Genomic DNA, 21,039 nt, shown 5'->3' with positions numbered 1-21,039 from the left:
CTAAGGTAATTTCTTATTACCAAGTGTTATGGTAACAAGAAGAATCAAGATGACACAATGGAGGTAAAAGCTGGCCAATTTCGGATTTCCAAAGCTGTGGTAACATGCTGGATTGGTTGGATAGGCAATACTTGTCCAATGGAGCTCAAATTTGGATATGTTGTAGTCAACATCCATTGGAACAAGTTTCATGAAGATCTTCACCTCATCCGAGCACCAGAGCATTTTGATCCCAGGCCAAGAAGTTGACGTACGAAAATGAACAAAAACAGAATTTATAACCAATAATGCACTTTCAGCTCATTTTCATTCTAACCAAGGTAAAATCTAAGAAAACACAAAAAGGAAGTAAAAAGCTATAAAATGTCAAGAACTAACTCAAAATAATAGGTGAATAACATGAAAAATCATGTGTAAAAATGAACCGAATAGAGTGGCGCAAAGCAGTGGCGTCTACAAGTAGCGGCTATGCAAAGGCTGCTGGCGGTTGCAAGGCTCCAGCCGCATGGTTTGGTGGCTGTGCAACAACTGCTGGCGGCTGCAGGGCTCCGAAAGGAGGCTGTGTTGCATTGGCAGCCATGGGAGGTTGCTGCTAGGTGCTAGCAGCTGCAGTTCCCTATGGTTGCAGCAAGGTTTTAGTCATGGATTGCGATATCGTGACGGCCATACTCCTCGTAAGTCTTGTATCAACCATGATTGATCATAACAAAGTGTGGAAAATGGATTTGGAGCATGTGTTGAGTATTCACTCGCACTCTCAATGAAAGTACCAATTTGTGGGTATGATTTTCTTCCCTAGAGAATATTTGTCTTAAGATCCCCTCTTTCTCCTCGCTTCTCTTTCTCCCTGCAAAACTATATGGAGTGAAAATACCAAACCCGGGAGGTGTTGGCCAAAGGTCCTCCGATGCCTAAGTTAGGTCGACTATGTATAGGAGAAACAATAGCTAATAAAGTGTATGGAGATTTCTCTCCGGGAGAACCGGGTGGTCAGAGCCTTGTGTGTGTGTGTGTGTGTGTGAGAGAGAGAGAGAGAGAGAGAGAGAGAGAGAGAGAGAGTAGCGATTAGGGTTTGTGAGAGGGGATTTCTACAGAGTTTCAGACGTACCTCAAACCTTGTGCATAGCCATGTATTTATAGGAGCCTCGGAGGCTAGGGTTTCGGAAGAATAATTCCACACATGGAAAGGAATTATTCTCCCCCAATTTGGAGAGATTGAGTAATCAAATCCCTAATTATGGCAAGGATCCCCAATTTAGTCAAATAATTCCCAAATTGATTGGATTAATTATTTGACCTAGGATATGTAAATATTTGCTTTGCCCAATTTATTTATTTATGTTTTGTAATATTTGCTGCCCAAATTTCATCTATACTGAACTTGGGTAAATTGAAAATGGAAGTGGCAACTTGTAGGGGAGGGGGGGAGAGAGAGAGAGAGAGGCGGTTGCAGTGGGTCATCATGCGATGGTGGAAGTTCCAGGGAGAGAGAGGCCAGGAGGTGGGTGGGGCTGGTGCAGGTTGAAGATTGTGGTTGTGTGAAGATGGTGTCTATATTTTTTTTTTTTAAATGTTTTTTGACAGGTGGTGGCTGGTTGATTATTCTTTAAATAATAAACGAAATTTTTATTAATTTTTTTTGTCTGCATGGAAGTCCATGTCATTAAAAAATAGGTTTCACATTTGACAAGCATTTAACATATTAACTAATAATTTGTGTAATGGTGGGGTAAATTGTAGGTTTTCTGGGCGTTTGAGTATGTACTCGTAAATGTCCCTAAAGGTGAGCATGAACTTGAAAATGACCATATAGTTTGGGGGGTCTTATGTAGTTTTTCCAGAAAAATACCTACATATGGTATAAGCCCAATCCAAAATTAAAAAAAATTAAAAGCAAACCCTGCACACATGCTATCCATCCAAGTGGTCCTATATCTTCTCTCTCCTTCTCTTTTGGCTATACGACATTAGCTTGTTTCTCTATCTTTTTAACTACCCAACGTCAGCATCTTCTTTCTTTCTCTATCTTCTAGATATCTTTAATTATAATTCGAATTTAAAATTGAGTATTCTAGGGTTTAATTAGGGATGAAAGAGTGTTTGCTAATAATATCGATAATACATTGATAATTGAAGAATTTAAGAGTTCTAAGCATCGATAGTTTTGTTTTATTTTGCATTGCATTTACTTTTTATTTTAGTTTTAGTTTTTGCACTTGTGGAACTTTTATTTATGGACAGAGATGCATTCGAGGGTAAGGCTCATTACGTCCTCCTTGACTAGGCGTATATTTTTATGTTTATTAATGAAATTCACTCGTATCATTGAGTTTAGTATGTAAGTTTTGCCCAACTAGCTTTCAAATCCTGGAACAGCCATTGAGGGGCAGTGAAATTGGTTGGCAACAGAGAGGCTGTGTCGGGGAGTGGGGTGGTTGTTGCTTGATGGGAGTGTAAATTTTTCATTTCATTATTTTAAAGGTATTGAGTACATATATGCCCATTTTAGCATGACATATATCCAAAAACCCAAAATAGCCACTTGTCATTTTCTAATTGGTCGTTCTAAGTGTGTTAAAATTTTGCAAGAACCAATTAGAAAATGACAAGTGGCTATTTTGAATTTTTCTCTCCAAATAGACTCTATATGGGTTTTTGTATAATATATCATGCTAAAATAGGTTTTTGAATAAATATCTCTTCATATAATAGGTGTAAATGGTGAGTTTTAGTATAATACAATTATGATGATGTGGACTTATTAAAATTCATTAGATCAATCTAACAGTTACCATTTTTTTTAAATACATATAAATGCACCGATACTAAATACAAAGACTCAAGATCCAACTAATGATAGTTGAAGCTTGGCTTGAAAGGGATTGACATGCATCATCTAGTATGGTGGACAAAGTCATCTTTCATGCAATTTTGTGTCCACATGAATATATTAATTCCTCTCACACTCAACGTACCCAACACGTGAAATAGTTAGTAAACAAAAAATCTGTCAAAATTAAGATATTTCTGTTTAATTGGGTGACCAAACAGAACTCAAAAGGAAAATTCCAAAGAAATTCTTTGACCTAATTCAACAAAAATAAACAAAAAGATGAGTTTACCACGACGGCAAACTAATATAAGCCTTCGCTTCATTGAAATGGTAATTAAAAAAAAACAGTTTTATACTGTTTTTGGCTCACACTTAGCTGTCCCAACCAACCACGTCGTTATTATTAACGCGTCCAGCTAATACATAAATAAAGCACAACATGCATCCAATTTGTAAATCACCAAAAAATCAAAAATATTTTTGGAAAAATAATAATAATTTTTTTTATTTGCAAAAGAGGGTTTTGGTTTCGAAATTGAATATGTTGAAGATGAAGAAGTACGTGAAGCTTCAGAAGTGCAAGCTCCAGCAGGATAAAGAGTCTTCTCGAAGACCCAAGTTGATGGAGGAGGAGGAGGAGGAGGAAGAGGAGGAGATCAACTACAAGCAGAGCCTGCAGAGGGAAAGAATCAGGGCCGTTGATCATAGAGATGAAGTTGGTGTTGCGCCCCACACACCTAGGAGCTCAAAGCTTATGGATTCAATGCGCAGGCTGATTTTGCAAAGGCAGTCCTCCAATTTTGATCCCAACAAAAACAATACTATTATTGTTTCTGATCCGTAGTGATTATGATAGTGGTGCGGCCAACCGCAGGGGATAATTATCAAACTCTGTATATTGCATGCATGCATGCATGGCTTCTCGCTTCATGCGTGTTCAATGGAATGCATGAAGAGAGAGAGAGAGAGAATCTGTTCTTTTTTTCTTTTATTTGTATTATAGTTTTCTTATTTTTCTTTCTTTGTTCTCTTCTTTTCTGGGTTGTGCATGCCTATAGAATTGGCATGAAGAGGCAGAATTAAATCATTCATATTCACTCAATGAAATGATTGAAGGGTGAGTCTACTTGAACCCCTAAATATGTTCGATTGTCCGCTAAACTTTTTATTTTGATGGTGTGTGTGTGTGTGTGTGTTTTTTTCTTCTGAACATTATATTTTTTTCTTTCAATTTTCTACGACTAAAAATTTCATTGCCAAATGGCCACCATCGTAGGCAGGCACATATGCCATCGGTGCCTCTAAACGCCACAGCCAAACCGCCATGATGTACGTGGCTGACTTTGCAGCCCCATTGGCTTCTGGCGGGGGGTTGGGAGATGAGGATGGAGATGGAGGGAAGCTAGTGGGGAGAAGGCAATGGTTTGAAGTTTTTTCTCCTTTTGCAACGTTTGTGTTTTATTGCATTCAAATGTAAAATAAATTGTTGTACCCAAAAAAACAAATGTTAATTAGGATTCAAAGTTGCAAATACTGAGGGGTCAACAGAACAAATTTAGAGTTCATTTAGAATTAGCGTTGATTCATATATGTAACTCAGCTATGGATTTTCTCACCTCATGAATCTAGGCCAATGATTGAAACTGTTCAGTTTTCAGGTTCTCTTTCCAAGATTGCTCATGAAAATCATGAGCTAAATTATACACTTTTTAGCCATTTGAGTATTCGAATTTTGTTTCAGTTTATTCAGTTATATATTCTTCTCCAATATGGAGGTATTTATAAGGAAGTGTAAAGAATGTTTGGTTGAAAGGTTTTGTTGTATTGACAATAGTAGAGTACAGCAAAATATATACTACCAATATTACAAAGTCACCATAGCGTTGATCCTCAATCCTAGGGATTGATTGGGATTTGTCTACCTATATCAAGTAAACTACTCTATGTATGGCTATAATTAACATATTACAGTAATAACATATCAATTACAAAATATTATTCTAATACTCTCCCTCAAATTGGAGAGTGAATGTCATGAAGTCCCAACTTGCTGCTTAATCTAGTGTAGTCGTTCTTTCCCAAAGGCTTCGTAAAAATGTCTGCTAACTGAGCATGGGAAGGAACATATGAAGGAGTGATCAGTTTGGCAAGCAGCTTTTCTCGAACGATGTGACAATCTATCTCAATATGTTTGGTGCACTCATGGAATATAGGATTCATAGCAATATATAAAGCAACCTGATTGTCATAATATAGTGGAGCCGAGTTAACCTGAGGGACTCTCAGATCATGTAGTATGTATCGTAGCCAAGTAAGTTCCAAACATGCATTAGCCGTGGCTCAATACTCTGCTTTTGCAGATGAACGAGAAACGTGTTGTTGCTTTTTAGATTTCCATGAGATGAGAGAATTTCCCATAAAGATACAAAAACCTATGATAGATTGTCTTGTGGTACAACAACCGGCATGGTCAGAATCACAGTAAGCTATCAAAGCAAGATTATTAGATGTAGGAAATAATAATCCTTGACCTGGAGAATGTTTGATGAATCTAAGAACACGGAGTGCTGCATCCCAATGTGATTTTCTAGGCTCATGCATGAATTGACTCAATGTCCGAACTAAATATACTATGTCGGGCCTTGTTACATTGAGGTAGATCAAGCGTCCCACTAACCGTCAGTATTTCATAGGATCATTGAGTAAAGCTCCATCTGTGGGTGTGAGTATGAGATTTTACTCCATTGGAAACATATCTGGGCGAGAGCCTAAGAGACTTGCATCTTGTAATATGTCCAATGCGTATTTTCTTTGAGACATGAAAATACCTTTCTTGGAATAAGAGAACTCAATACCCAAGAAGTATTTTAAATGACCAAGGTCCTTGATGCGAAAATGCTTGAGGAGAAAAGATTTGAGATGCTTCATTTCTTGCAAAATCATTCCTTGTGAGAAGTATGTCATCCACATAAATAAGAACTGCAGTATAAGAATTATTTCGAACCTTGGTGAACAATGAGTAATCGGATTTTGACTGATGAAAGCCTACCTGTTGAATAGCACCAGAAAATTTGGAAAACCAATTCCTGGAAGCCTATTTAAGTCCATAAAGGGACTTATTGAGCAGACATACGGTATTCTCCCCCTGTCAGCGAAGTCAGGGAGGAGGTTCCATGTACACGACTTCGTGCAAATCGCCATGGAGGAAGGCATTCTGAACATCTAATTGATGAATGAACCAATTACGAGTAGCGGCAACAGTGAGAAGACACCGCAATGTGGTGAGTTTGGTTGTGGGAGAGAATATTTCCTGGTAATCAATGCCTTCCACCTGTGTGTAGCCCTTGGCCATCAGACTTATATTTGAGTTTGAAAATCCATTTACAACCAATGAGTTTGTGTCCAGGTGGCAGCGAGACAAGAGTCTAGGTATGATTTTGTTCCAAAGCATCTAATTCTATTTGTATGGCTTGCTGCCAATTGAGATCAAGGATAGCTTGAGCGTAACTGGTGGGTTCGGTGTTGCCTGAACTGTTAGTTAAAAAGGCAAAATAGGGTGATGAAATGCAAGAATAAGACAAGAAATGAGAGAGTGGGTATTTTGTACCTGTAACAGCAGATGGCGACCGGGCAGATGATGAGGCATGGTTGGACAGGTGGTAATATTGATGCCATACTGGAGCCTGCCTTGGACGAGTGGAATGACATGTTGGAGCTGTGAGAGATGAATGTGGTGGACTAGGTAGGGTCGGTTCTGATTAAAAAGGAATGAGAGACAAGGTGTTGTCAGATGAAGGGGAGATAGGTGAAGTGTGGGGGACCTTGGGACTAGTGGTGACAGTCTGAAGAGTGGTGTTTGTTGGGTGGGGTTGTGGAGATGAATGAGTGAGGCTGGTAAGTTCTACAAGGGATGCGTCAGGAGGTGGACGCATGGGGTCTTGGGTAGGTGTGTCAGGCTAGTTGGGGTTGGGGGTGAAATGGTTGGAGACAGTAGATGGGTTGGATTTAGAGAAAGTGGTTGGGGAATGTCGAAAATTGGGTTAGGAAGAACATGAATGGAGGAAGCAGGTTTAGGTGGGATAGTGGAGTAAGGAAAAATATGTTCATGGAATTGAACATCTGGAGTGACAAAAAATTTGGAGGTGTGCAAATCATAAAGTTTGTAGCCCTTTTGTCTCATGGGATAGCCAATGAAAATACAGGGTGTGGCACGAGCATCGAATTTTTGTAGGGGATGAGTCACAGTAGCATAACAAAGGCACCCAAAAACTCTAAGATGATCAAGGGTTCAAGGGTTGGTGGCCAGTGATAGAGCAAGTCAAAAGGTGACTTATTGGATAATAATGGAATGGGCAAATGATTTATGAGATACACAGCAGTTAAAACACACTCCCCCCCCCCCCCCCCCCCCCCCCCAAAGAAATTGAAAGGTAAATTGGCTTGGAAACGTAGAGCACGGGCAACATTTAGAATGTGGCGATGTTTGCGCTCAACAACTCCATTTTGTTGTGGAGTATCGTTGATGTTCAATCCCATTGGTTTGCAAAAACTCTCTCATGGATAAAAATTCTGAACCATTGTCAGTGCGAATGGCTTTAACGTTGAAATTGAACTGAGTTTAGACGAAAGTAAAAAAGATTTTAGAAGAGTTTGTGTTTCAGATTTGTGAACCATCAAGAAAAGCCAAGTGCATCGAGTAAAGTCATCAACAATTGTTAGAAAAAAAGGAGCTGTGCGGACCCCAAATGTCACAATTTAAAAAGTCAAATGCTGAACGCAATGAAATAGAACTTAATGGAAAAGGAATTCTTGTTTGTTTGGCCATAGGACAAATGCCACAATTATTGTCAACATAAACAATTTTTGAAGGAAGCAATGAAGAAAGTAAATGAAAACAAGCAGGTGAAGGGTGTCCAAGACGAAGGTGCCATAAATTGGAGGTTTGTGAAACTTGACAAGAAACAGGTGTCCTTGGCAAAGGCGCCATATAATATAGACCACCACGTTGTTTACCCATACCAATCATCTTTCCGATAGACAAGTCCTGCAAGACACAAAATGTGGGAAACAAGATAGCACAACAATTGAGTGAGTCTGTAATTTTACTGGCTAACATTAAATTCAAATGAAAGGAAGGAACACGCTAAACTTTATCTAAGGTGATGGTGTTATTGAAAGGAATTGTGCCAATTGCAGTAATTGGTGCGGAAGAACTAGTGGGTAAGTTAACAATGGGAGTGTGAGATGGTTGAATTTTTGTGAAAAGTGTAGAATCAGATGTAATATGATATGTAGCCTGCTATCCAAAATCCATGGTTTGCTAGAAACAGAATTAATTGAAGGGACAGTAAAGGTGGACATACCTGCTGCATTAGCAAATGCATGGTTATTACCAGAGGATGATGCATTAGTGCTGACTAGTGACATGGCTGTGGCCAATTGTGGGTTTTGTGAAGGCTGTGTGACACTTGAAGAGTTGGCTTGCTGGGCCGCATGTGCGGATGGGAAAGATGAGCTCGTATGTGGAACAAACCCACGTGATTGCTGTGTGAAGGTGCGTGTGTTACTACCTAAGAAACAGGAATTTCGGCGTGAGTTTGCACCTCGATTGGACCCGTCGTTTTCATTCCTAGCATGATTTCCTTGACCGCTTGATTTCTAGGTTCCGTCCTTGAATCGGCAGGCTTCTTCTGTATGTCCATTTTGATTACAAAAATTGCAATGGAATTTTAATTGCCTGCAATATGCAATTACGTGACCATTGCAATCACAATGATCACAATGTTTATTTCTGGAGTTGTTTGGACGACTTTGGAAAGCTACAGCAATAGAAAAGTTCTTGGTTGTTCCTGATGTCATATGTCGTTGTGTTTCCTCTTGAATGACGAGTGAATAAGCTTGACGGACTTTAGGCAATGGTGTTATCATGAGGATGTTGCTGCGAACGCCACTGAATGTGTCATTGAGGCCCATGAGAAATTGCATCATCTTATCTTCTTCTCTTTGTTCGTTGTGTGCTTTCATCTCATTGCAGGTGAGAGGAGTTTTGTATGTCTCTAATTCGTCCTAAAGGCCTTTGAGTTTTGTGAAATAGGCCTCGACTGTCATGGTGCCTTGTGAGAGAGAGGTGATAGACTTCTAGATCTGATAGATTGTTGGTGCATTCTTTTGTGAAAATATTGATCTTTGAATTGTCCCACACTCGTTGGGCAGTTTTGGCATGAACAACCCTTGGGCTAGATCAGGCTCCACTGAGTGAGCAAGCCATGATAAAATCATATTGTTGTACTAATTCCAGAGAGCATATTGTGTCGGGTGTTCTGTTTCTGATGGTGGCTGAATGGAGCCATTGACAAAGCCAATTTTCTTTTTGGCTGTGAGAGCATGCACCATGGATTTACTCCAAGATGGGTAATTGGCGCTGTTCAATTTTGTTGGAACGAGCATATGACCAGGATGATCTGAATGATGAACATAGTATGGGTTTGATGAATCCATATCGAGATTACCGTTGCTATTGTTCGAAATTTTGGAATTGGAATTTTTGGTTTCTGGGGGTGTTGAATATTCACCTGCCATGGTGTTGGAAAGTTTGCTAGGGTTATGAGAGGGTCAAGTAATCAGGCACTAGGAAGGTGCTCTGATACCACGTAAAGAATGTTTGGTTGAAAGGTTTTGTTGTATTGACAATAGTAGAGTACAACAAAATACCAATATTACAAAGTCACCGTAGCGTGATCCTCAATCCTAGGGATTGATTTGGATTTGTCTACCTATATCAAGTAAATTACTCTATGTATGGCTATAATTAACATATTACAGTAATAACATATCAATTACAATATATTATTCTAATAGGAAGTACAATCCTAAATGAAATAGAAAATAAATCTAAATTACAATAAAAAATAAATATAATAAGAAACCAAAATTCTAACTAAATAAGGACTTGCCAACATGTTTGAGGGTATAGATTTAAAAATCAACCTTGAAACGAGAAGGACAATGATCCATTTCTTGAGGGGGGAAACCCTAATTTACTATTATTTATTAGACTAACAAATATAAGACAATATTGTTTTATGTGTTAAGGTTTAAATTTTAAGATTTGGGGCATCTAACTATATATATATATGAGGTATTCAGTTTGTTATCTTAATCAACTGGATATAACTTAACATGTATAATATAATTGTTCAGGTTTATAATTTTTTTAATCAATTATAAAAAATAAAATAAAAAGTGGTGGAGAAGGAATGGGACCAGATGAGCATGGAAAAATTTATAAAATAGAAGAGGGTCACTGGCATACAAGGACTTGACGCGCAATTTTCAAACCGATCCATCTCCTACGGATCAGGGTTTTATTGAATTTAATTTCATGTCATTTTCCTTTGAAAAAAACTTTTATTACCAGATGGTAAGCCAATGATTGAAACTGTTTAGTTTTCAGGTTCTTTTTTTCACCTTAGATGACCACGCACCATCCAATTTTATCAGGGTTAATTCTTGAAGGACGACGGAAAGTTCTGATCAGAGGCGGCCCATGGGGTGTGCGAGCTGTGCGACCGCACAGGGCCCCCAAATTTTTCCGAGTCAACGTATTCAATTAATTAAAACATGAAAATAAAAATTAAATATTAAATATCACCCCACAACGCCACATGCATGGCCCCAAAACCAAAACCAAAATTGAATTGAATATTAATTATCAACAACTTCCACGACTTAGAGAGTAGAGGCCCTAATTTAATTCGTTTTCCTCTTCTCATTATAATATTCTTTTCTCTTTCGGTAAGTCTCTCTCACTCTCCTCCATCAAAATAAATCCTTTTCTCTTCAGTACCAGTGTACCACCCTCTTCCATCAAATTTTGGATTGTAAAAACCCAAGCTTTAGCCCTTTCCCCAAAATCACAGTTCTTTTCTCCCTCCCTCATTCACATGAGAATTCACCGAGCATTGAAATTGGAAAATCAATTTATCAGCTATGTGATTTGGAAGAGTGACTAAAGAAATTTTTCTGGGAAGCTCTTTCCAAAGGTGTTCTTCCCGTGTCGGAAAATTTTGTTTCTATATGGATTTTTTTCTCCTACTTGTATATGTAGGGCCTCGACATCCATATTTGCACAGGGCCTCCAAAATCAGTGGACCGGCTCTGGTTCTGATCGTTGAAATAGACCAAGGAGTTGTGATGTAAAAGTCTGAAATTCTTTTTTTTGATGAAAACAACGGTGGAACATTACAAAAAGGCAAAGTCATCAGGTATCGAACCCCCAACCTCCTTCCTCGATCACAATCGTTTGACGAAGTCCAGATCCAATGCATCATCCACATCACCAACATCACTCGCGCTCTTGGTCACCAATGAAGGACCTCAGATGTTAATCCTCGGACGTACTTTGTATTTTATTATTTTATAATTAATAAAGGTCCAACGAGAGTTATTCATAGTCAACATGAATCTAACTTTTTGCAGACCGATGAAGTTAGACATTGTAATGACTATGTAATTATTTGTAGTGTGTATGCATGCTAAATACAGAGAATATCAAGTTATTGAAACATGATGAATTGACACTTCTCTATGAATACTAGGAAATGTGAAGACGCGTTTATCTAAGTTGATGTTGTAGTTTGTTTACTAATAAACGATAGGCATTGGCCCATAGTTTTTACGTTGTTGAGTTCAACACGTTGTAGGCCTATCATTGAGCTTTGCTTCATCACCTCATCATAAGGACCGGAAATCTCTCAAATGCTTGCGCAATTTTCGAAAAACTATATTTTTTTTCCAACACTCATCAAGAATGAATCCTTTCACATTTGCCTCTTGCCTAATTCTCCAATGTCACTGACACTATAGTTCTCTTGGTTTGATCCCAAGGAACGAGTGGGATCAAATATTCATGTGTACCAATGAAAGATTGGATAAGAGCGAGAAAGATGGTCCGTTCTAATCATGCATTTATCAGATAGATGTGAGACATTAGAGCATCCATAATGAATTTCCTAAATCACTTGTTTAGACAAATTTTAGGGAGGAATTGAAAAAATACAACTTCAACCATGTTCCCTATCCATCTCCTAAAATAAAGAGACCTCTAGGAGCTCCTAAATCTTAGGAGAGAGAAAAGACTCATCGTGGTTTCCTATTCTAATCATGCATTTATTAGATAGATGATTCATTCTAATCATGCATTTATTAGATACATGTGAGATATTTTGCTAACTATTTTTTTATATTATTTTTTGTAGAGATGAACCAATCAAATTGAATTGAAAAATAACTATAGTATTTATGACTCCCTCAACTAGGAGTATTGGAGTTCAAATTTTATAGAGAACTCATATAATAACTTTTGTGTATTTCTAGCTAAATTTTAACTAAAAAATATGGAGCATGATTGTAGATGCTCTTATCTTGCGTGGTTGTTAAAGATCGCTTCATCTACCAGGGTAATAAGGAGCTTGAACCTCGCCAGGTAACAGATAGTAGACTGATCAAGCTCACCCATCATTAAACTGACATCTAAGAGTGCATGACTCTCTTTTTACCCTTTCTGAAAGCTTTCACTAATGATGGTCATAACTACATAAGTGAAGGTCAGATATCATTTCTAGTTTTCAACAACAATGTAAATAAATATTAAGAGGAAAAGAACACTCAATGATGCTAAATAATGCTAAGGTAATTTAAAAAACAGGTTTAAAATTAATATGATTTATGAGAAAAATTAATGAACAAATTTGGCTTCTATATTTGATGAAAAAATCTAATTCACCACTCCATTCACTTTACATTCTCTTGTATTGGTTAATTTTTTTTTATTTTTTATTTAAATTATAACCGGTATTTAAAAAAAATACAATTACCAAAAAGATCCTCTAGAAATCTTATAACAAATTTTAACTTGAGCATTACAAGGCAGAGTAATTGGAATTTTATTTTGACTTTAAAAAGAAGAGGGAAAGAAAAAAAGTCTCTTCATTTTAGCAGTATATATAAGGCTGAGTAAAGTGGGACCTAAAAACTAGCCAAAACTCGAAAAATCACGCATGAACACAAGCAAATCAAGCAGCCCAAGATATCCGGGATTTTGAGTATTTGGACCCAACGCGTTTACTTGATGGGTCCGTCCTTACACTCACACAGAAACCTGTCTAAATATAATATAATAAATACCGCCAGTGGTAGTAGATAGAGACAGACAAACCCATTCTTTTCCTCTCTCTGCTTCTGCGTATTCTACTAGGCAGGCACCCTGGTAAACCAAAGGTTGATCCTTTTCTTTCTCACCTATATACCCAATGTTATTTTTGCTCAATTGGGTAGCCTAGTTTCGTGTTGAATTATTCAAATTTGATAGCTTTTTATTGATTTGTTTTTTGATTTTAGTATTTTTCTTTTGCCTTTTTCTTTTGTCCTGTTTCTGTAGACCTTTTCTTGGTTTTGCGGTCTTATATGTTCAGTGACTTTAGTTTGTGATCCACAGATTCAAAGGTGTGTTCTTTGTTGTACAAATTGCTGATTCAGTCGCTGATCAAGCAAGGTTTTGACCCTCTCTGGGTTCTCTTTATTTGGTTGTCTTGTCTCAAGTTTCATCATTTTTGTGTAGTTGCAGTCTTGATTTATTTTTTCTGTTTCTTGTATCGAAGGGAATTCATCTGTCATAGATGCTATATCAGAAAGTTGGTAATTGTGATTTCTGTTTGTTGATTTGGTGGTAGCAATTATACATCTCTTTTTAGGTGTATAAATCCATGCTTTTTATTTTACATCTATAAAGTCAATCTAGAGGGATTTGACTTCTCAAATTTGGAGATTGGAGATTGGATCTTATGTATTTTGTTAAGACATTCAGTAGAGTTAGATATTGCTGCTGAGGAAGTGTCAAGGAAGGAATTAAGTGTTGGTCTAAATGGGGAATACTTGTGTTGGACCGAGCATTTCCAAGAATGGATTCTTCCAATCGGTTTCGGCTGTAATGTGGCCAAACCGGTTGCCAGATGACTCAGTTCACACAAACGGAGAAACTATCAATGAGACATCAACACCTAAGGAACCTGAGTCACCTATGCCGGTACAAGACAAACCACCAGAACAAGTGACAATACCAAAACCAGAAACCGAGCCAAAGCAATCCGCAAAACCCAAAAGGCCACCACAGATGAAGAGGGTATCTAGTGCAGGACTTCGGACCGGTTCAGTGTTACAAACGAGAACTGGAAAGTTAAAGGAGTTTTACAGTTTGGGGAGGAAACTGGGACAGGGGCAGTTTGGAATAACGTTTTTGTGTGTGGAGAAGGCGACAGGGAAAGAGTTTGCATGCAAATCGATTGCAAAAAGGAAGTTAGTAACTGATGATGATGTGGAGGATGTGAGGAGGGAAATTCAGATAATGCACCATTTGGCAGGGCACCCAAATGTTATATCTATTAAGGGTGCGTATGAGGATGCTGTAGCAGTTCATGTAGTTATGGAATTATGTGCAGGAGGTGAGCTCTTTGATAGGATTATCCAGCGTGGGCATTATACAGAGAGAAAAGCAGCTGAGCTAAGTAGAACTATAGTTGGAGTTGTGGAAGCTTGCCATTCATTGGGGGTTATGCATCGAGACCTTAAGCCAGAGAATTTTCTTTTTGTCAGTCAGGATGAGGATGCACTTCTCAAAACTATTGATTTTGGATTATCTATTTTCTTCAAGCCAGGTAATTGTCATAGCGCTGTTTTCTTATTATTGGAATCTCTTTTTAGATATTCTTCTATTAATGTTACTTCAGTTATGATGCTCGAGGCTTTAAGTCTATCATGCCCCTACCAAATGAAATGCGATCTAGTACAATATTGTGCATAAAACTGATCACAGAAACTTTTTTGTCTAAATATTTCATTGCCCATCTGCTCCTTTCAATCATCTTTAAAACAGTATCCATTCACTCACTTGTCTTACAATATGCTTTGAATTCGAGGGAGATTCTCCAATAAGTATTTAAGTTAAGGATTGGTTACATATTTCTAATCTCGGCCGTTGGATTGCATTCATTAGATGTGTTGGTAGATTTAATATGCAACATACATGCAATCCAACGGTCGAGATTAGAAATATGCAACCAATCCTTAACATAAAATACTTATTGGAGAATCTTCCTTGAATTTGATACTCAATCATGTTTTAACATTTCGTGGCTCTGTTCTGGACCATTATGCTGTTGTACCATTTGTCTCTGAACTAATCACTTCTAGCATGCAAGCTTTTTCTTTAGTAAACATCCAGTTAACTCATAAGTTTTCTTGGATGCTTAAATCTGGGAATTGGAATACCTGAGGCCATATTTACATTATACTCCCACTTTAAAAAGCTTTAAAATTTTAGAATTATCTTCTTCCAGGCTTCAAAGTTCCAACTAAAAGATCTGATTGTGGAAACCAGACGTAGTCTGGTAGCTTCAAAAACAGGGGAAAGCAGGGGCAAGACTGCTATACAATTGCTTATGTTACATTGGGTTCCCTAAGAAAATTTAAAATTTTGATAATGAAATTTAAAATCGGAATTTTTTATTTCATAATCTTGTGTAGTTGATAGTATTTACAAAAACCCTCAAAAAGTAAGTACAATAACATATGATTCAAGTTATATCTCATGAATGGTTTAGAACTTATATGAATTTTACGAGAAAATGGGAGTTTAGAACAAATGCTATAATTTTTTATGGATGTAAATTCGTATCAATAGATTTTTTTATGATAAGCGTGATCCCTAATCTTATTACCAACACATGAAAGTTTTAAAGGGAACATAAATAACCTAACCTAAGTTTTTTCCATAACGGTCACTTCTTAAATAAGCATTACACAAAATATCCGAGAGCCACTAATTTTTCATTGGCATTGCATCTTTTTAGTATAAATATATTTCTTGCTCTATCCATTCAGTAGCCTATATACCTTGAGCTGAGACTGGGATGATATTTGTATTACCAATAATTCCAAGTCATTCTCTTATTATACACTATTCAACCATTAACTCTGCAATCATACTCACTGAAGCCTGAGACCCCAGACTGTCTTCTTTCTACTTTTGTATCTTGGCCCATTTGTTTGGCTTGTTTCATGCAATGTACCACCCTCTTTTACAGTTTTGGAAAAGTTCTGGTTTGGGGGAGCTTTTATGGCGCTCTATTCCTATATAGTCAAATAGCTGTTGTGATTGCAAATGGCTTCACCTTCACCTATGGGATTTGTATAAGCCAACCCTCTGTCTTCTAAGAAAAAATAAATTCAGCCAAATGAATCATCTTCTTTTACAGTGTAGGACAACTTATGGTTTTGGATAGCTTTGTTGTAGTATTCCTAAATAGTCAAATTGCTGTAATGATTGCAAAATGTATCACCTCTGGGATATGGATAAAGCAAACCTTTGTTCATGCACATGGTCATTTTGGAAAATGAAATTTTGGAATTTCATGGCAAAAGCTTGTTACCAAAAAAATAGAATACTTTGTTAAAGTTTTAATAGTTGAAATGATAGATTCCATCAGTGGAAATTTAAATATAATATTTGAATCCATACAAATTTCTAGGATGCATTGGATATGATTTTATGGTAATGCAAATAACCATACATGAATTCCTTTTCTGTGCATGGTTTCCGAACTTAGTTCGGTAAAGCATGCTTCTTTTCTGTGCTCTTTTGACTCATTGGTACTTTATTTTTATTTTTAACAAATAATAACTAGAGTTGAAGATTAAACTATTCAGAATTTAATGATGGAATCTAGAGTTGAAAGATCCATGGTTGCCTCCTTGCAGGAGAAACATTTAGTGATGTGGTTGGAAGCCCATATTATGTTGCACCTGAAGTTTTACGAAAGCGTTATGGTCCAGAAGCAGATGTCTGGAGTGCTGGAGTGATCCTTTACATTCTGTTAAGTGGTGTACCTCCATTTTGGGCTGGTGAGAACTTTTGACTTGATATACATTTGATTCTTGATGTTCTTTCATGCTTTAATAATTATGATTTTACTTTTGATCATTGTAATAATTTTCCCCATTTTCTTGTTTTTACTTTACTTTGTTGTGATTCCACAGAAAACGAGCAAGGAATATTTGAACAGGTCCTGCATGGTGACCTCGATTTTGCATCAGATCCTTGGCCTAGTATTTCTGATGGTGCCAAAGATTTAGTGAGAAGGATGCTTGTTCGAGACCCTAAAAGGCGATTGACTGCACATGAAGTTTTGTGTGAGTCCCTTTCAATGTTTAAAAAAAAAAAAAAATTATATATTCTTTCAGGATTGTTGATTGTGAAATTTGAGGATATTTATTTATGGCTAGGGTATTGGACTAATCAGAATCCAAAAAGGATTGGCTAGGGTATTGGACTAATCAGAATCCAAAAAGGATTGTACTGAAATGCATATTTGTACTTAATTTCTTCCAAATCACCATTGGATTGCTCTACTTGGAGCCTAGGTCATAGGCCTTAAGTACTCTTCTGGACTGTTAAAAAATCTTAATATTGATGTGCTGTCCAAAAAGGATAAAAGAAAGTGGAAGTTGAACAAAAACAGGTGCAAATATGACTGCTGAGTAATTCTCCCATTGATGTTCGCCCTTTCAGTTCTTTTTGTGAGCTCTAATGCATGCAGCATCTACCTCATATACTTCAAAAGAAAGACAATTTCCTGCCTAATCATTTGTGTATTATGTGTCTCATCAGCGTTGTTTTTCTTTATTTGGTATTAAAAAATTTACCTTGTCGTTCAAATCGGCAATGTAAGGTTAGAGTAGATGTGATTGTTAATGATTAAGTAGAAATATAAAGAATTTACACATTACCATGATGTTTAAAAAGCCTTAACACAGCAGTTGAAGTCGGATCTTATTTTTTAAACCTCTTAGGAAAGCGCAAGGATCACTTCGGCTGCTACATATTTAGGCATTTTTAAGTTATATGTATTTTGTTGTGATCATTTTTACGCATGTCATTTTCTTTTAATTGATTACATGGGTTTTATTCCTTTCAGGCCATCCCTGGGTGCAAGTTGATGGTGTGGCTCCTGACAAGGCTCTTGATTCTGCAGTTCTAAGTCGCTTAAAGCAATTTTCAGCAATGAACAAGCTCAAGAAAATGGCTCTCAGAGTAAGTATCTGAATGTGCCAGGCACAAACATTAGATATTTGGAGCGCTAAATAATTGAAGTTGTTGCATAAAACTTATTGAAATACTTAAGTTAATAACTTTTGTCTTTTGGCGGGAACTTTGATTAATAACTTAAACGAAGTGTTTTTTGGATTGTCTTTCACCAAGAAGGATGATAATTTCTTTTTTAATTTTTTGCAGGTCATTGCAGAGAGCTTATCTGAAGAAGAAATAGCTGGCCTCAAAGAAATGTTCAAGATAATAGACGCTGACAACAGTGGTCAAATCACTTTTGAGGAACTTAAGGCTGGATTGAAAAGATTTGGAGCTAATCTCAAGGAGTCTGAAATTTATGATCTAATGCAAGCAGTACGTACAAGATCAAAGTTGGAGTACTTTCAACTTTAGTAATTTATTATCTTTTTCAGGAAGTCAGAAGTAGAATAGTAGGAACACATATTTTACCCCTAGAAGACTTGACCAAAGTAATAGACGCATGCCTCTCTCTCTTAGTTCTACCTGCCACACTTCGTCTTACCCTCTCTGGCCGGTGCTTTTTTCTGGTCATAGCCACCATGGTCATTCCAGCCACAGTGACCTTTCTTTAAAGAAATGAAAAAATGAGTGCAAGTTCTTTTCTGATGTTAAAAAAATGAAAGAAAAAATTTAAGAACAATACAGTTAATTTTTTGGTGGGTATAGAGAGAAATTAGTTGGGTTCATATAGAATGGCCTCTTCAGGAGAAGATAAAATATTGAAATGGGCAAATTACAGATGCACCTCATGTGGTTGGCCGAAAAACAAAAGCCAACATACAATTTGTTTATCAACACTTATAGAACTTATGGTTTCATAAATAGGGGTAAATGCGACTAAATTCGTACGATGGTAAAACCTTAGAGGTAAAAATAATTCTAGATTTGTAAAAGATTAGAAGATCTAGAGTTTATTTTTTAATAGTAAAGTTTCTGATAGACAAACTATTCTTGTTTAAGGTGAAAAAGAAGCAAATATGCCCACATTTAGAAGTTTAACGCTTAATTGTCACGTGTCAAATTACACAGGTTTTCTTTCTAGGTTAGAATGTCTTTCTTAAAGGGAGTGCAAGTTAATAATATCGTATTACAGAGATTTTTTAAGATCATTAGTAACGCATTTTCTGATTTGCAGGCAGATGTAGATAACAGTGGAACCATTGATTATGGAGAATTCGTAGCTGCAACATTGCACCTAAACAAAATTGAGAGAGAAGATCATCTATTTGCAGCTTTCTCCTACTTTGATAAGGATGGAAGTGGCTATATTACTCCAGATGAGCTTCAACTAGCTTGTGAGGAGTTTGGCATAGAGGATGTTCGCCTTGAAGAAATGATACGAGAAGTTGATCAGGACAATGTAAGTGATTCTATGTTAACAATACATCATTGGTATTAGGATGGGAAGTAGTTGAGTGAACTTTTTCCCTGCATAGAAGGATGATGTGGCTCAAAATAAGGCATGGATCCCAAGTGTCTAAACTTGGGATGATTCAATAGTAAACTAGCATTATTTGGAGAGTATTGCCATAGGTTCACGTATTCGAAGGATGGTGCGACGGTTACAAAGAGTTATACAAAAAAAATTATTTTATAAACTGACATGGCAGTTCCATTTTCAGTTTGCTAGCATACATAAGAGGCATGCTAAACGCACCAAATTAATCATGTGATTACGGGTGGCTGCAAACTCAATTGCTGCGTCAGTTTATGAAACAAATTTGTTACGGTCAAACTGTGTCAATAGTATTTGCTTTTGTATGCACCCAGTAGCCTTCTGGTGACTGATTAGAAAGCAGTTCGCATGAAACTTGGTCAAACTGCATGTCTGCTTTGCGACCCTGAGTAATGAATTCATACAAAATTAATGACTTCAATGTCAAGTAACAGCTCTTTTACTATCGTGGTAATGTTGTTTGAAATAGTACTGTGGATTTGGGGTTTAGAACTCATGATGACCCAAAAGGGGAATGAGTATGTCAAGAATCCGTGCCTTGTCTTTGTTTCATTATTACATGTTTATACTAATATTTATTGCATAAGGGATGAGTTCTGTCAAGCCAGCCTTCTGATCTTTTTACATGTGAGAGTTACCCGTGTAAATTTCTTTCTTTTTATTTATTTATTGCAGGATGGGCGCATAGATTACAACGAGTTTGTGGCCATGATGCAAAAAGGAAATTTTGTTGGCCCAGGTAAGAAGGGCTTGCAAAGTAGCTTCAGCATTGCCTTTAGATAAGCTGTTACAATTTAGTTTCATAGATAGCAAAAGGGTTTCCTGCTTCATTCTTAAACTGTTTTGAGGTATTAAGAGTGTGTAGAAAGGTGCTTAACTGCTCATCCAAGTTGCAGCCAGACATTTCCGGTCATCCTTGCTGAATTTGTTGAGACTTCCACCCTGAAGGGATTTTGCAGTTTTAAGCCGAGCCCTTTCTATTTTGTATGCAGTGGGGAGAGATTTTTTTATTGCCATACGTATAACTTTTTTTTTCATCCATAATGAATATATGCATGCATACCTTGGATGGTTTAAAAGGCACAATTCTGATGGCATGCCGGCAAGTTTGGTTTTCATTCTTACAATTTTTTGTTCTCGAAATTGCGAACCAAGAAATCAACATTGTAGACAAGTTTTCGAACCAAGGCGAGGAAAGGAAAACAAAAACAGGGTTTTAGAATCACTTTTCAGGAAAGGAACTTATGTTCAGGAAGTATTGAATTGATGTCAATTATCTCAGTTCAACGAAGAACCTTTAAAAAAAACCTGTTATTGTTTATTAAAAATCATTTTCCTAAATCTGATGCATTTATGCCTGATATCAAACAACTACCACAAAGCCCATATGATGCATATAATAACTTCAAATATTAAAATAAGCATAAAAGTTTTTTAAAAACAAGAGGCACTAATCTGAATCCAAATACTCTTGGATGATAAGGCACCGTTTTTTTTTCTTCTCTTTTTAGCAGAGACCATTGCGTATGTGTATAAACGTAATATGGTAAATAATTATAAAACTGTAAG

General features: G+C 36.9%; 1 protein-coding gene across 1 annotated transcript; it reads left to right on the top strand.

Moving 5' to 3' along the window:
- Positions 1 to 13,037: 13,037 nt before the first annotated feature.
- Positions 13,038 to 20,556, top strand: LOC110772747 (calcium-dependent protein kinase 1). The gene is made up of 7 exons (XM_021977212.2): positions 13,038 to 14,544; positions 16,646 to 16,789; positions 16,925 to 17,077; positions 17,863 to 17,978; positions 18,180 to 18,347; positions 19,150 to 19,374; positions 20,146 to 20,556. Exons 1-7 carry the CDS (start codon positions 13,755 to 13,757, stop codon positions 20,251 to 20,253), a joined length of 1,704 nt encoding a protein of 567 aa, XP_021832904.2. The 5' UTR covers positions 13,038 to 13,754; the 3' UTR covers positions 20,254 to 20,556.
- Positions 20,557 to 21,039: the final 483 nt, after the last annotated feature.

Source organism: Prunus avium, chromosome 2, assembly GCF_965620075.1.
Source record: "Prunus avium chromosome 2, drPruAviu1.hap1.1, whole genome shotgun sequence".
Classification (NCBI taxonomy): Eukaryota; Viridiplantae; Streptophyta; class Magnoliopsida; order Rosales; family Rosaceae; genus Prunus; species Prunus avium.
This window is presented reverse-complemented; position numbering and strand designations above follow the sequence as displayed.

Excerpts from the sequence above, each read along its gene's own strand:
- LOC110772747 (XM_021977212.2), top strand. The coding sequence starts at position 13,755 with ATGGGGAATACTTGTGTTGGACCGAGCATTTCCAAGAATGGATTCTTC. Across the intron at positions 16,790-16,924 it reads TGTACCTCCATTTTGGGCTG|AAAACGAGCAAGGAATATTT; the intron begins GTGAGAACTTTT and ends GTGATTCCACAG. Across the intron at positions 18,348-19,149 it reads TTTATGATCTAATGCAAGCA|GCAGATGTAGATAACAGTGG; the intron begins GTACGTACAAGA and ends TCTGATTTGCAG.